The 16,463-nt window shown below is 45.4% G+C and overlaps 1 protein-coding gene across 2 annotated transcripts; it reads left to right on the top strand.

Moving 5' to 3' along the window:
* The first annotated feature begins 5,596 nt into the window (after positions 1 to 5,596).
* On the top strand, positions 5,597 to 14,530 carry LOC144175813 (uncharacterized). 2 transcript variants are annotated; one of them, XM_077704812.1, is made up of 4 exons: positions 5,597 to 5,698; positions 7,171 to 7,214; positions 11,496 to 11,806; positions 12,929 to 14,530. In XM_077704812.1, exons 2-4 carry the CDS (start codon positions 7,178 to 7,180, stop codon positions 13,256 to 13,258), a joined length of 678 nt encoding a protein of 225 aa, XP_077560938.1. In that variant the 5' UTR covers positions 5,597 to 5,698; positions 7,171 to 7,177; the 3' UTR covers positions 13,259 to 14,530. The 2 variants fall into 2 exon arrangements, with proteins under 2 accessions (XP_077560938.1, XP_077560937.1); XM_077704811.1 differs by having other exon boundaries at positions 5,599 to 5,752.
* Positions 14,531 to 16,463: the final 1,933 nt, after the last annotated feature.

Consider the following 16,463-nt stretch of genomic DNA (forward strand, 5'->3'; position numbering starts at 1 on the left):
TTTCTTTTAAGAATTAGGCTTTGATTTTACTTGTAATCACCATTTACGTCTGACAGGCACTGCGTACCTGGCTCCAAACCTTATGGACCACATCGTTTACAATGGCGCTGTTGTCACGAAAGTTATATTCACTCCCCTAGTTTTTGGGTTTAGATGGGACACGTACTGCGAACGGTGTATCATGCTTTTTTTGTCACCCCTTTTTTCACTTCGCACAAAATTGAGCAGGAAACATCGTCAGCTTAAGGAGCCATGAAGAGAATATGCAAGTTGGTTTTATTCGAAAGATTTCGTGTTTTATAGTGCCCCCAGCGCTTGTCCGGATACAAACGATGCTTTATTCACTGAAAAATTAAACAATTTAGGTTAAAATTTTGATTTTCCCGCTGAATCGTTTGTTTTCGGGGTCTGCGATGGCATCACAGGAACCGACCACTCTGCAGCCTAGAATACCTTCATTCACGCATCTGCCGTACAGGGTAGAGACACGTATACGCTGGCGCCGCCATTTTGGGTCTCTCGCTCGCCGCTGAAGCAAGTCATTGTGTCAAAACCGCGCTAAAATTATCGCCGCAACGCGGTTTACTGAAGGAGTTTGAATCATATTGTCTGCTTCGCGTTGCTAGGTTTCGTGGGAAACGAAAAGAACAACGCGTTGAGCACGTTGGCCCAATTGCGGCGGCACGGGACCGTTCAAAGGTTGTCTCCACCCTGTACAGCGGTTGTCGTTTGTTCCCGCGTTTCTTTACATTACCCGAACCTAGATGGCGCCACCATACCGTGGCAAGCGTTTGGTTTGTTTTTGCCCATATTTAACCCTGGCTTGTTTTTGTTCTGGGAGAAAATATTCGTTCCCTGAAACAGTGCTCGCTCGACAAATGTGGTCACGTAAAACACCGTTGCTTGCGTCAATCGGCCAGTGTAGTCTGAGACAACCCCAAGCCCCGTAGTGCTGTGCAGCTAAACCAAGCATGCTGTGCGCAGTACGAACAGCACTACGCATCAGTACTTCTATGTTTACATGTGCTTTCGTAACTTCCACTGTTTGTCCCATCATTCTTATTGCTTTGTAAAGAATGTGCCCTAAATGTAAGCGCAAATCGCTCGTTCGGCTAGTTTGTAAGCTCTGCCTAATTTGCGTCTGCTTGTGCGGGCCTCCGCCAATCGCCGAGCTGGCTCGAATGACATCATAGATTCTGTTGCGGGAAATGAGCTGGTGGGTCGCATGGCCATTCCCGTTTTTCCTAATTATGTAGCTTATTTGAGCGAAGTTTACGTTAAACGTGGTGTCAGTATGATTCTAACGAGGCAATCTTTTGAATGAACCAAACTTGTGTTTTCTCTTCATGGCTCCTTTAATAGATAGAATTGGAGGTCTGAATCTCGGCTCAGACACTTTGCTCAAGAACGAGATGCACGCGATGAAGTTTGAGTGCAGCACGTTGCGAGTGCGACCTATGGGCTCTGAATAATGTACCAACTTGGCCTCAACCGGTATCACTGGCCAAGACAAATGAATACATTCGGCATTTCTGCTAGCACAGTAATTATAATATTGAAATCAGCGAGTGAGTTTGAGAATTTTGTGGCGGACTCCAAAAAAAATGCAGTCCATATTCAGAGACACGGTGACGTTAGGCCACAACAGCAAATAAAAGCTATGGGCATAATCCAGCAGTCCCCTAGAAAAGCACGTTCGAAATTCCGAGAAAAAGTTACGAACAAATATGTATTAATAATGTGTCGATACGGATATCGTAGCTGTGTCAGTGGAACACACAAGAAAATGCCATCTTAGAAATAAACTGAAACTCTTGGAATGAATGGAATATTAGCTGAAGTGAAGGAAATTTAAACAATGAAAACTTCTGACGGAACTCACAAAGAAAAACTCCCAGATAAATGGGAAACGATCGCTGAATTTTCTACTGTCAACAACGGGCTTCAATCCACAGCTTTCAGTGACTGACAGGAAATGTTACAATTGTTTGCGCTTAGCTCTATAATCTAATAATGAAAATGACAACTAGTGTGGTGGTCATTCGTTACTATCTGTAGATCGAACACGCCGCTTTCTAAAGAAGTGCACGCTAACGGCTTTAAGATGATGTGGGTACTTGTGTTCAAAAACGGAGTTGTAATTAGAAACGCTCACGATAAAGTGGCCAGGAAGGAATCGCCCTTTCCGCACCAAACAGCCTTGCTTCCTTGTGGTACGAACAATCGAGACATTGGCAATCGGTTTAGAGCTTTCATCCCCGTATTGCATGGTTTGTTCATATTTTTTTTTTAAACCAGCACTACAGAAACGAACGTGCAAACTCTAGGGGCTCCCTTCAGTATTCCTTCTTTGTGGGTATACAGGAACATTCCACTATCATAAAAACTGAAAAACTGTAAAAGACGAAAAGTCTCTGGCATCAAAGTACAACGTAGACGTTGTTGGCTGGTATCGACACTGGTTTTTCACATGACTTACTCGATTTGAAAAATTCAGAGAAGCCTGCACTCACACAAAAAACTTGAGTGGCGAAGCTCTTGTAGGTCAGCATAGCCGGATACGTAGTAAAGTTTCAGCATCATTCTACATTTGCGTAGTTGTGGTGCTGGTAGTCGTCAGGTGCATTGAAGAGATCGTCGTCTTCTTCGCGGTGAGTGGGGGCTGCAAAGTCATCCTTAGCATTGTAGGTTTCCACCAGATTTTCGTCGTCGACTCGAGGCAGCGGTGGCGGGACCAGCAAGTCGTCTCGGGAAGGAGTGGCATACTCGTAGCCATGTCTTCAATTTTCAATAATTGCTTCTAGAGAATGCAGAGGCCGTGGTGACCTCTTCCAAGCTGGGTGTCCTTTCAGCTTTTGCATTAGCAGAGTAGTGGTTCGGGCGCGTTGGTACATAGCGACATGTCTAAGTGCAGTTCTAGGTGAGTGACAAAAAACAGAATAAGACAGACAGTGCACTGTCTGAAAAAAAACGGACTGTGTGGGTCTTGTGCTGTGCTTCGACACGTCTATTTGTATTAGCGCTGCAGTTTTTTAAATTTGCCGTAGCAGTTAACGACAGAGCTCGAGTTTTTGTTGTTGTGAAAGCTACTGCGCGAGCTGGGGGGAGGGGGGAAACAACATCTTTACTCGCCGGCTAAAAGGTCACGGTGGCTCTCACTCCCTCGCTAGGAGGGGGGTGCCGGCCGCGACTGCTGGCGTGTGATCGCCGCCAGCGCAAACTGCGCGGCGGCTTTCTGTGTGTCCTTGTCCGTCTCTCGCACCGCACGCGCAAGATGGGGCGGTAGTATATTCGTTCCCGCTTCCGCGTCACGGGCGCCACGGGCTGCACGAACCGTTTCAAGCTTCCCCACGTGGTGGCGCAGTGTCGCGGGGAGCGCGCGCAACGACAGAAAGAAGCAGTAAAGCAACAAAAGCAAGCCCCCCCCCGCGCAAAACGGCGGAGAACTTTCCAGAGCTGCAAAGCGGGAACGCCCCCTTCGTGACACCGCGGGGCCAGAGGGGCGGCAAATTTAAGGCAACGACGTCAGCAGCTACGCCAATGTCCGCGTCAACGCGAGCGAGCGGAACAATGGAAAATAGGAGAGTGCGCGAGCTGGGGACTCGGCGGTCGCCGCGAGGCACGCGCTCACGAGCGCTGGGCATTTATTCACTCCTCGTGGTTTTTGTCAGTCTTTTTGTTTTCTAAACGACAACGCGCGGTCGTCGGCGCGGGGAACACGCCCAGGAGCGCTTGGCATTTTGTGGTATTTTTTCTGCAACGGCAAACTTACGGCCAGTACCAACAGTTCCGCTGTTAACGGAACGAGAGAGGGCGTCGCTTGCATTGTTTTGCCAACGCTGGTTACCAGCGACCACATGGACGTCCATCAACTGCTGGCATCTTGGGCATCGGTCGCCCGGTCTTCACTTGGATTCCCGAACTAGGGTACCCCTCCGTCTTTATGGCTCATTCAAGTTTCGTACTACTACTACTCATTCGCCATAACTGCACGCCCATTGCTCACCTGGTCGAGCGCTTCGTCGTTGTCTTCCACCGTGGAACATTATGCATCACGCTACAACCCCCCCCCCCCCCCCCACACACATACACTCTCTAGCGAGAGAGGGGTGAGAGTGAGAGTCTTTTGCAATGTACGTATTAAAAGAACACCAAATGAAGTAAAAGTAGAGGTGAACGAGTTTTTACCCTTTCATTTACTTCATGATAGCGGTTAATAACATCAGTTTGATGATTGATTGATTGATTGATTGATTGATTGATTGATTGACTGATTGATTGATTGATTGATTGATTGATTGATTGATTGATTGATTGATTGATTGATTGATTGATTGATTGATTGATTGCAGCGTTTGACGCGCCGAAGCAACGCAGGCGATGATGTGCGGCATAGTGGGGGGCCACGGATTAATTTTTACCATCTTGGGATCATTGCCGTGCTCCCAAATCTCGTACACACTGGTGTTTTTGCTTTTCGCCTCCTTTTGCTTTTCGCCTTGTGCTCAGCAGCACAACGCCTTAGCCAGTGAGCCACCGCGGAGGATAACTTATCGCTTTCGGTGCCTTTCTTTTATTGTCTGTTTAAATTTGTAGCTATAAGATAAAACTGCCTTGTTTTGAGATTTCGGAGTGCCCTAAAATCCATAAGTGGAGGAAATTATTCCGGCGCCCTCCACTACGGCGCGCCTCATAGCCGGATATACTTGCGACGCATTGAACTTCCAAACTAGAATTATTCGGCTTTCATTCAGGGTGCATTGACCGCAACACACTATCATTAAACCAGCATATTTTGATCATTGGTTAACCGCCAGTAATTTTCCCCAGATTGCTTTATGGATGCCTTAGTTGTGTAGAGGTATTATGGAGCGCTTAAGGAAAAATGGCAGCGCACTTTCCATGAAACTGCTTCCCCAAGGCGAAACGCATCTTTCCCGGCCGCAGATATTTGATATAGTAGCCCTGGGACACAGTGCTCTGGCCAGTTGGGTTGAATGCGACGTGTACTCAAATTTGTTATTTATTTATTTCATCGGTGGAATTCCGGCACCGTTGGTTTGGACGCCGACGAAGAAGAGGGTCGATTTTCGCATTCGATGGGCATTCAAGGCTTTCCCTTTACTAAATTCTTGGCACCGCTCAACAGCTTAACGAACGCCGAAGTCTAATTAATGAGTTATTCTTTTGGGCACCCGCGGCACACGCATTGGAAATTTTACCTTCATGGCAACAAGTCACCGAAGAATATTTTCAAACAGTGTCATGAACTACCAACAGATCTTTAAGGTGTTCAACTTGGCGATTTTATTTGCAAGTTCGTTTTTCGCAGTCAAAACTTGACTATGAACAAGAATTTCTAGTTTTTGTTAGGTAGTTTGGATATTTATAGCAATTCTCATGCAAGCCCCTTAGGCGTCGTCGTTAACTTGCAGATGGAAGTGGCCTGCTGTCACTTCAACGGATCTTCAACCGCCTGTAAGGTTCGCTGTTTTCCTTTTCTTATCAGCGGCTTTATCGCCACTTAAAGTACCTTCCTCTTGAATGCTAGGATACGGTATTTTTCCTTTATCTAAAGGGCCTCCGTTCGGTGACAACTGTCTGATAGTGTCTCAAACTCGCCGCCTCCATTATCACGCCTGTTTCTTGGACGGCGTACTACTCAAGAAGAGAAGATTTCTTCGAAGAGCTGAGCCAGGTCTGTACTTTGCGACTCTTCACAGTTCTCGCTCCACAGCAGTTAAGAATTCAGGTGCGTAAATAAGATTTCTGTTTTACATAGGCGGCCTAACTCAAGTTTTTAAGTTGGCTTGTAGTGTTTCTAATGAAAGACGCTTAAGCGTCTTGGTGTCTTGCCCACTCTTTGTGCTGCGTGAAGCTACACAGCCATGACAACGGACTAGTGCCGAATTTTTCGTAAGGCCCTTATTTCATAATAATATCTCTGTTTTTCAAACGAAAAAGTGGCAAAACGAAGACGTCGTAATGTAAAGTAGCAGCGTAACTTATGAGACGCAGCCATAAATTAAACACCACCGCTTCGATATTTACCTGCGGTTTGCCTACATCGCTCTGCACTGGAGAGGAAATCACGGGCTTTGGCACTGGCACTTGCCGTTTAACTTGTTAAGATTTCATCCGAAAAAGAAGGTATGGGTAATCCGCCGATTGTTCTACTGAATTTCCATATCGATAATTTCAAGTGTACGCTAAGCATATCGATAATTAAAATGCTCATTGTTGACAGCTATCAGAACTGTTGGTTATTGCCTAAAACTCCTAGTACTTATCTCTTCGGTAGGTAATGACGCTTGCTGCGTTAAAAAAGCAATATATTTTGGTTTGCCAAGGAACATGTATCTGGTCTTTATTGGTAGAAATATCATAGAATAGAAGTATAAAACCAAAGTTTGAGTACAAAAGGTATTTAACCCATAAATCGGATGTCGCATTCTGCGTTTGTAGTAGTAGGTATATAAAATGTAGCAGGGGTTGGTATTTATCACCTTGTCGTGTAACCGGACAATTTTCAGGTATAAAGAGCGAGTGAGCAATGCCAGAAATTAATCTTTGCTCTTATTTTTCTCCGATTCTGGCTCTTCACACGCGGTTCTTACTCTAAGTGAGTGATGACCGAAGTGTGTATCCACGATATTTTAGTCTATATCAAAGAAGTGCACTGGGCAACAAAAAACTCAACTAGAGAAATGTTTTCATTTCTCACGGCTGCGTTAGAAGTCGTGCTTGGAGTGAATAATTCTGTTTTTATTTTCACTTCAATGCTTTCAGCACAAATTAGTCGGAGCTCACGCTGGAGAACAGGGTCTAGCAAAGGGAGGGAAACGGAATGAAACGAAAAACCAGCTGACATAATCAAGAGGGGCAATGGTAGTATTAAAAGATAAAGAATAACCTTGAACATTGAAAGAGAGTAAAAACTACAGGAGAAGAGAGTAATAAAAGAGCAAACATGTAATTGGTAGACAAGAGTAAACTACAATTGGTGTAAGGGGTAAAATACATACAAAGGCACGTCGATAAAGCAGTTGATAATAAAAGCAATAGGGGGGGAATACGGTTAGAACACAAAAAGTAATTATGGAAGTAGGCAATGTCGAAACCAAGGTCATCATGCTTATTGGCATTGTCGTTTTCCTTTTGTGTCTTTAGGTGACCAATGGCTAGGACGTTCACAATATGCCTCATTTTAGCAGGTGAGTTTGCCAAATGGAACTAAGCGCGTCAAATAGGATTATAAAATGATATGCGAGACCGACCCGCAATGCTGGCCGTTATGTAACAGCCATTTTGCAAAGACCCGGTGGACCCTCCCCCATCAACAAGCATGCGGTCAAAAAATTGCATACGTGGTGTTAGTTCACCAGGCAGCAAAGAAACTGGCAGCAAGTTTTCCCGACCACATCATTTTTGGCTTAAGGGGCAATACAGCAATACACCACAGACCAGCAGAACTAAGGCAAGATAATGATATCTCATCCTTGTTGGCATCATCTTTATCGTCACTTTCGTCAGCCTCTATACGTTCTCTGTGCGACGAATGCATCTCCAACAGAGCTTAAAGCATTTGTTTCTTGCGTATCCTTGGTTTATTCCTTGCCCTTAGGTTTTGTTCTTTTCTATCTGCAGCTAGGTACTAGATCAGTCACCTCTCGCTGGAAGTGCAATGGCTGGGATTGAACAGCTGGGATTTAAAGACGCACCAAATTTTCTTGCGTTCCACTGCAGAAACACGCAACAAACGGTGCTTAAATCTGAGGACTGGAAAAAAAAAACAGTAACCGATATTAACAGAAAACTTTGGCGTGAAGAGCTTCCAATCTCACCACAGACCTTCAACTTGCTAAGCTTTTCTGTCTGTCTTGTCCGCCAAAACATAGTAAAGATATCCCTGTTTTGTGGTTGCTACAGCGTTCTCAGGCATAGCCGATATTCCTAATGATTTGTAGACTTTCTTCTCTAAGCTGAGCCGCACACATATCCCGACCTAGCCAATCTGTGGACCTAAGATCCTATAAGTATCGTAAATACCACTGCATTTGCTTCTGTAATTCATTAGGCAAGTCCTTCGAGGGTGGAATATTAGAAGTGTATGTTGATATTTTGAAGCCTAACACAGCGTTTGATACTCGCAGAGCAGCACATGCATGCAGAGTTGCGTTTGACAAAGCTTCTTGGAATTACCAGTGAACTATATTATTGCGGTCAGTCAAAAAGTTAAATTATTTATATGGTCTATTACTTACTTTTTCAGAAGACTAAGGAGCGGCCACAATAATCTGAGCCCGTACTCGTGAGCTTCGATACGCGTTGCATATTCAGAGAGTACCAGATGTCCACCGAAGTGTATTGGAGAGAGCTTTAAAAACGGCTAACATGCTCAGTCATTCCAGTAAGTAAAAAAAAAGCAATCGATCAATCGATCTAAATCAATCGACACTCAATTGTTTCCAACAAAAATAACCTCTCCTGATTTATTTCGGTTTCTTACAAGCGCAAAGTAAATGAAATGACGTGTGCGGAACGAAATGACGTGTGACGTGAAAGGACCTATGTGAAACTGGTGTACATCAAAGCGCGGAATTATTTTCCGGGACTCAAAGGCTTAATAAATAGATGTTAACAAGACCTGGAGACTTGTAGGACCTCGGCACCTGTCCTCGGCTTCTGACCTCAGCGAGACCTCAGAACCTGCGCATACAAAGCTCGATAAGTGGCCCGACAAGTTCGGCCACCGCAATCGACAAAGCCAAATAAACAAAAGCAGTGCAGGGAATGAACATTTTATTTCCTTTTGACAGAGATATTTAAAAGGCCCTGAAAGTAAGTATTGTAGTTGGTGAGCGGCTAAATTGAGTGCTTGTTGAAGAGGGATGATCGCACTTCTCGTCAATAACAGGTCTACAAAAGTGGCCCAATGGCGCTAGGGTACGCAGATCTGTACTGAGACGGACCTTGTCTTGAAGCATCTATTTCGCGCCGCCAGGTGGCGCTTTATTGCTGCAACTGGTGAAATGTAGGTGTAGGTGTTTTAGAACAAAAAGGGTTATCATAAATCTCTACAGAATGAAAGAATGAGTCATTTATAAAATAGGAGCAGGAAATCTTTAATGTCTGTTAGACTGCGATCACACCCATTTAAATTTTTGCAGGGGGGAGGGGGGGAGGCATACGAACCACCCTAAATTAGGTTCTCAACGTTGCTCATAAAGTAAGCCAGAAAGCAACAAAAATGGTTAGAAATAAATTAAAGTGCTGCGTAAAAGAACAGAGATTATGCTACGACACCGAACAAATGCCTTCCTTTAAGGACAAACGATACTTACGTCTTGCACCTAACAGCTAGTGTATCTAAATTTCTAACAGGGGAGTCTATTATGAATAATATTCAAGCTATATCACAACGCCTAAATGTTAACGGGTTGCTAAAAAAAATAAATAGTCAGCGGTAGTGCGGTCCTTCCAGCTAAAAAATGTTCTATTAATGCCAACGACGCATTGCCATTATCATTACGACTCAACCTCCGTTAGTCTCGGTAGCACCTGCTCTTCACTGAAGTAATTGAAGAGCGGAATGATCCGGGAAGCTAGATGTTACCCTCCCAAGTGGTAGTATAGTGGCCGGGGAACTGGACGGGTGGCGCAACTGCTCGGCGTGTTTCTCATTATTGGAATGCGCCGGCGCATTAGGGGGCGCAGAATTTTGTTGTTTTTGTCGTGTTTGCGTAATAGCCTTTGTTATAGAGGTGCTGCTGTGGGCGGACATGTCTTGTGAAATTCCTGTATGATGTGTTTTCTTGTTCGCGGCACTAGCAGCTACGGAAACTCGTGGGACAACCAATTTTTGGTACGGAAACATCATTTGTATGAACAGTTCTGTCTTTTGCGGCCCTGTATGTCTGGCTCCACCCGTGTTGAGTATTACCATTCATGGATTGTACTAGTACAACGTAAATTGTATTAACATTAACTTCCACCGGTATGAATCATAGCGATTTCCACGCCAGATGAGCGGTGGGATACCTGGCTCCGCTTCGTTTGTAGAGAGAGGCAGTTACGTACGAGTTCGGTGACTGGGTGGTCGGAGAAATGTTCTGGCAGTTTACAAAAAATATAACTAAACGAAATAGAGTTTCTATATTCTCAGGTAAGGCAACCGCCACCCGTCGCAGAAAAACCATAAAAAAACATCTTGAAAAAGAACTAACCGAATCGGAAAGTGATACGTAAATGTGGAAGGCTTCATCCGGTTGTCTAAAAACGAAACAATCGATATGAACGGAAAATGAACTGTCGAAATCAAAGTCAGCAACTATACATAGAAAAAATAGAAGACGCTGTAGCATTGAACGCGTTAATTGACACCAAAGTTTCTACCGCTTTCCTTCAAATGCCCAACATTTACTTTATCCCAGAACTTGTTACACTGGCTTCAATGCAGCGGAGGCGGCGAAGTTTCTGTTTTTTTTTCAGTCGTCAGTTGCATAAACATGATAAAACGCGACCGCCGCATTCGGATATAAAACTGAGGGCAGATCTCTGGCCCCCTCCTGTCTCTCTCGTCGTTTAGTCGCGCCGTTATGGTTCTTTCAGACCATAAATCAACTGTCCAGAAAACAAGTATGATTACAGGCATAAAACATCATTTTCAACGTGAAGCAATAATGTTTGAATAGTCATGCGGTATTTATTGGGTAAACTTATCTTGGTAGCACCAGAAAGCGTATTGAAGTTAGATTGGCCACGTTTCTATCCTACGTAATAAGGTTCCGTAGCAGAGAACAGCCTCTTTTCCTTCGGGTAAATCTTCAAAATTGCCCCACAGACATTGTCTTTCGCGCGTGCGCGACGCCGTTTCTTCACCAACTGGGAATAGCAGCGCCACAGCATGCTTCAATACGTCGTCCACGGCAGCTTAGCCGAAGAAGTGAGCTGCATGATTTTCATGGATGCAGCACAATACACGCAGAGCCCAGTGTGGTATAAAAAGTTGCTTTGTGTATTACCACGATTGCGCGATGGAATGAGCTTGCGCTTGCAAATCGGTATTATAGCTTGGCGCAGCCTCTTCTGCGGTTTTCCTAACACGTGGCGTGCCTCCTAAAGGTTATCTCCACTCTCAAGATTCATAGGGCTGAAAAGCCCTCGCGGTATTTTGAATTTGCAAGCAGCACCACGGAACGATGGAACGGCATAAACAGCTACGCCGCGTTTACCGCCAGCTGCATTCCACTAACGTGTGGTTTGCCACTGGCAGCAGTGTTTGCTGAAGCCCCGGCCCTACCTTACAACGGCTGCATGGACCCTGTAGCAAATCGTTCTAAACCCGGTAGCGAATATTGATTGCAGTCCTTTGGCGATACACGAGGGGATGACCTCGTAACTCAACGCGCGCAATTGTAATGTCTCAATAGCAAGATAGCGTTATTATTCCTGTGTGTTCTGGGTGTTTAATTTTGTTCTGTTGGCCGCTCAAGTGTTCACCGGCTGGAGAGGAGCCCATAGCCAACTACCCTTCTGGGATGTGAACACATACGTGGATGATGTCCTCAACTCGGGCCTCCGGCACCAGAACTTCCTGGTGCGCTTCGACCCGCTGCATGTTCCACCATTTGCCCTGCATAACAGCCATGACAAGGAATACGGACCAGTCCGCTTTGAGACTTCCAACGTCACAGGCCTCAGCAATATCATTCGAGTTCAGCGGGGAGACCAGTGTGCAAGTGTCACCGAGGAATTTCCGGACAGGATCAACGTCACCTGCCACGTCAACTTCAAGACAATCAAGGTACACAAGTCGCGTGTCATTTTGTAATGTATTCCACGGCCGACAACGCCGGCTGAACGGGCTTCAAACGTGTCCTGATTTCGCTGTCTTCAAAATGGCTTTTCGAGAACTCACGATTTTAATTTTACAGTTGGTTTGTACAGCCATCCACCGTTAGTGGGTTCTCATTTATACTCAGCTCATGGGCCAAACATTGCACCGAAGCCATATTTGTCGGCTGAGCAGAAATGAAGTGGTGCGAACATTTTAGGCATAACTAATGTACACTTCCTACCGATAGCAGCGCTGTTATAGAAAATGTGCAACCAGGATAACGTTTCTTCGAATTATAAATGTAGTAACCATAGGTAATGTGCACCGTTTTGAGCCCTGGGTTTGAATATATTTATAGGGATATTGCCGAACTGCAAACATGAAGTCACGCAAGGTCTCTAGTAGTTAAGGAGGAATAGACAACCCAACCCAAAGCAACTCACAGCGCACTGGCGTGCTCGGTTTGTTACCGAGTCTTCAAAAAATTCAGTAAAGCTGACATTGAAAATTGATTTCTCAGAGTCTGACCAGGCGGCCTGGTGAATACTAATTCGGACTGCACGAAGAAACAAATATTCAATACAGTTATCAGGGGTTGACAGCTGAATAGTGCACGGTGTACAAGAATTAGCTAACCGTTTGCTCCAATTTTAGGCAATATTCATACTTCGAGGCTTCCTTGCATGTACTGTCTCCTAAATAACTGGTGATTGGCTGAACGTGACATTCAGCTGATTTTTCTTCCAATTAAGGGTCTTCTTGAGGGGAAAAAACCAATTTTAGCTTCTTGAGGGTAGAGGGAAACTTATCTGAGTTGCCGCAGAACTAATAGCCGACGGCTTCAGTTTCATTTGGACTGTATATTGGCAATAGCACAGGTGGTTTAATGAAGTGGCCTTAATTTACAACGATGTCCTCCAGTAAAACTTTACGAAAAATAATAGGGGGGGGGGGGGGGGCTGATGCAGTCAGGTGTAGTCGGTGTACTTTTCAGCCTGTCATGTTCTGAATGACTCCGTCCTAAAAAAGGCAACGATTTATAAAGGCCCGCACCTAAAGTTTTGACATGCGCCATTACTTTTTTCGCAGGTCTACTTGAAAAGCCTCCTGACACGGGATGGACACGATGTCATCCAAGTACGGGTGAACGTGACCTTCCGCGACGTACTGGCTCACCTCAACATACACTTTCAACCGTGGCACAACCCTGTGGCGAACCTTACGGTCGGCGCAACGTTTAGCGACCTGCGTTCAAGCTTCGAGGGACTGAGTGAAACTGCGCAAACACAGAGGCTGATTTGGGGATACGAAAAAGCTGCCAAGGACCTCGTCGCCTCGGCTATCACTGACGATGTTAGTGATGCCCTTAGCAGAGCCGCTGCTACTCGTGTGTTTCCTTGCTGCCACAATAGGATGTAAGCCACTGGAAACGAACCGATGAGCTCCTTACCGATGCTTGCGTCAGCTGGGGTTAAAAATGCATGCTGGGTACAAAGATACAAGTCAGTTTTGAAAAGCATCGGCAACTTCTCCGCTACACCCTTTCTGTGCGTGAAGGGAATTTGTTTTCAAGTTACTTCTTGACGTCTTTGGGGTTTCACTAAGTAATAAATTTTGTGTTGTGTTAGGCGAATATTTGGCAACAATGATGCTTATTACTGTTTAGACGGAAGTCACATTCATCCAATTGGCGTGGTTCGAACAAATATTTCACACGTTGTGGCTCCCATCGATAATTTGTGTTAAAATAGAAATAAGGAATAAGAAAAGTTCCCCGCGTGGTACATTAATGACGAACTCCAAACACGGACAAGCGTATGTACAAAGCGCAATATTGTCACCCAATAAATAGGGATTCGCGAACCCGCCAAAAATGGCGTAACAATAATGCAGGTATTGAGTACGTGCCGTATAGCGACAAACACATGCTAAACAGCCGTTTATAAAGACTTTTGCCAGATAACGCACCGTGTAGGAACCCATTGCTCGTGTTTTTACTACACCCTAATTTTTTGTTAGGCTAACACTCTTAGGCTGAAAAATTTCCGACCAGTTTCTTCAAGTGACCTTCTAAAGCTCCTCATTTTCACGAAGGATCAGTGGAAGGTATAATACATTCGTCAGTCAATGAGAACAATTTTCACAAAGCCGCAAGAAAACTTTAATTTCAGGAATCAACAAATGGGGTCTACACCGTGTCCGTCGCTAGCTACTGCTTCCCTTGGTACAAATCAACGAAGCTGTCATTCTGATGGTGCTTTGCGGTGATCACCTTAATCTGTTTTGAGGACTATAATCCTGCAGCTTTCTACCTACACACCGAAGCCCCTTTGAGGCAGGCTCTAATGTCTAGACATAAACACAACCGCCAGATGCGTAGTGTGAGCCCCAACGACAACAGACCCACACAAAAGTAGTGTTCTATAACACACCTCCGGGAGGATAAACGTAGATAAAATTGAGCATTTCAAAGGTGGGTGCCGAATTGGTAGTGAAATTGCATGTCCATAATTTTTCCATCAAGAAACGATTAACCTGTATAGTGCTATAGTCATCACTTAGGTACAAAAATTAGATACCGTTTTCATGCATATCTTGCCCCAGTGTGTTCTATAAACTGTGAGAGTTAAGGTTTTCTCATGTATTTTTCAGTCTGACGTTTATCAAATAAACATCTCATAAAGGCTTCGAGTGCATCTATGATTGTATTCATCGGTGAGGACTTTGGAGTTCCAAAGATCATTCGGAAACCAAAAAGAGTGGTCAAAATAAAATGCTCCGCACCACTCACGGGACACACCTAGAGTCATGAAAGTCATCGTATCAGACACAGAAAATAGAAAATATCTAATGTAAGATCACTGTATAGCATGGTTTCTCAAAGTGGGTTCCGCGGAACCTTGGGGTTCCGCAGGCCCCTCCTCAGGGTTCCGCGAGCCACTGATAAATTTTCCCTGGTTCCGCAGTCCCGAAGTCTTATATGGTGAACTTGAGGTGCGACCGATCTAAGGAACCTCCATTACTCACGCCCGAGTGTCAATAGGCACATCTAGGCGCATAACAGAAACGCGCGAGCTACGCAATAAATCTCGCGAGCAGCTTGTAGCCAGCCAGAATCCGAAAACGGGCCACGTGGTTAAACTATTGCACTTTAATCTCGGCCTTATATTACCCCCATGCGTATTTCTCCTGTTTGGAGATAGGTGCCGCTAGCGTACGCATTCGCGTAAAGTCGACGGGGGAAAAAAATTCCCGCGCCTTCCCGCGAGGGGAACACGAGTAAATGCAGAGCATTGGGGCCTCAGTACTGATTGAATTAAGGCAGTGTTGCTTCCATCGCTTCTTCCGTGATGCTGGAGTAGCAGACACGAGTAAACGTGGGCACGAGCGTCAACCAAGGAAGGAAGGAGCAACGCAGTGACTGAAACACGAACGACCGCTAGCCGCTATATTTGCAGCGCGCGCAGTAGAGGGAGAGCAGTACGGGGGGGGAGAGCGCGCATGCGCAAGCAGCGCGCGCCCTTCCACGCCCCACCGCGCTGCTATCACGCACATGTTACGCCGAGACCGCGACGGAGCGAACGGGCTGACTACGACGCATGCGCGCTCCACCTGCTGTTGAGAGAGAGGAGGGAAGGAGAGGCGCACCTGCTGCGGACGCGAAACTGTTGACACCGTCGGACGCAGGAACAGGCGAGGCTAAGAAATGCTCTGCATTTAAAAAACGATACCCTTGCTTGCTTTTGAATTTATTTCACGTTAATTTAGCATGAACGGAATGAAAAATGGCGGGAGGGGGGGCAGGTAGGGGGGGTTCCTTGGCACTTAACGGAACTTAGCAGGGTTCCCTGGGACCAACATGCTTGAGAACCCCTGCTGTATAGGATTGCTACCAGTTCGGTCACAGTGCTCTATTACGCAACACACGTGTTTTTCACTCACTGGAAATCATTCCATGTCGGCCCCACAGTAACCTGTTGTGACTATACGGCTATAAGCAGAACTTAGCGCTCAGAGATTGTCGCTGTAGCCGATGACTCGTAACGTTGAGAGAAAGAGAAAGAGTGAGAAAAGACTTTTTTGGCCCAAACACTTTGGTAGTCGACGATCAGCGAATCAGGTTCCGGGACAGCAGCTTCTCCTTTCTTGCCGGGTTGATGGCTCTAATCTTAAGATCCCCCGAAATCAAGCTTTATGCTACGAGCGTATTTGTGTTGGACACAATATTTTCTACTTTTGTTACAAATGTTCATTTTATCCACGGATGTCTACGCGTGAGCTGTTCGAACTACCGCTTAGAAACGTACGCCGAAGATGTACACCATTTTAGCAACCTTAGCAGAGTTTCAGTGCACGCAGACGTAAACCTACACGTAAATCATTCTCGAAGTAAAGTATAACACACGGTTGTGTACAAACAGCGTCACTTGGGCACTTGTAAGATATCCACGGCCCCCGAAGGCTCCATAGTCTTCAGTGGCTTGCAGGCATGTACTGCTTAGGAAATTTACTTCCACTGACAGTAATACCAGTAATCGATCGGAGTTGCTACTCAACAAAAACTCAAACCTTCTCCATGATTAGGACGTGACGGTCTCTTTAGGACGTGACGTCATCTTTCACC

Source organism: Haemaphysalis longicornis, unplaced genomic scaffold (genome assembly GCF_048455015.1).
Source record: "Haemaphysalis longicornis isolate Haplotype H1 unplaced genomic scaffold, Haemaphysalis longicornis Haplotype H1 scaffold_3, whole genome shotgun sequence".
In the NCBI taxonomy this organism is placed as follows: domain Eukaryota; kingdom Metazoa; phylum Arthropoda; class Arachnida; order Ixodida; family Ixodidae; genus Haemaphysalis; species Haemaphysalis longicornis.

Bases quoted from the DNA above. Each gene is read 5' to 3' on its own strand.
- LOC144175813 (XM_077704812.1), top strand. From the start codon at position 7,178: ATGGCTAGGACGTTCACAATATGCCTCATTTTAGCAG. The intron at 7,215-11,495 runs GTGAGTTTGCCA...TGGCCGCTCAAG, and splicing joins AATATGCCTCATTTTAGCAG to TGTTCACCGGCTGGAGAGGA. The intron at 11,807-12,928 runs GTACACAAGTCG...CTTTTTTCGCAG, and splicing joins TCAACTTCAAGACAATCAAG to GTCTACTTGAAAAGCCTCCT.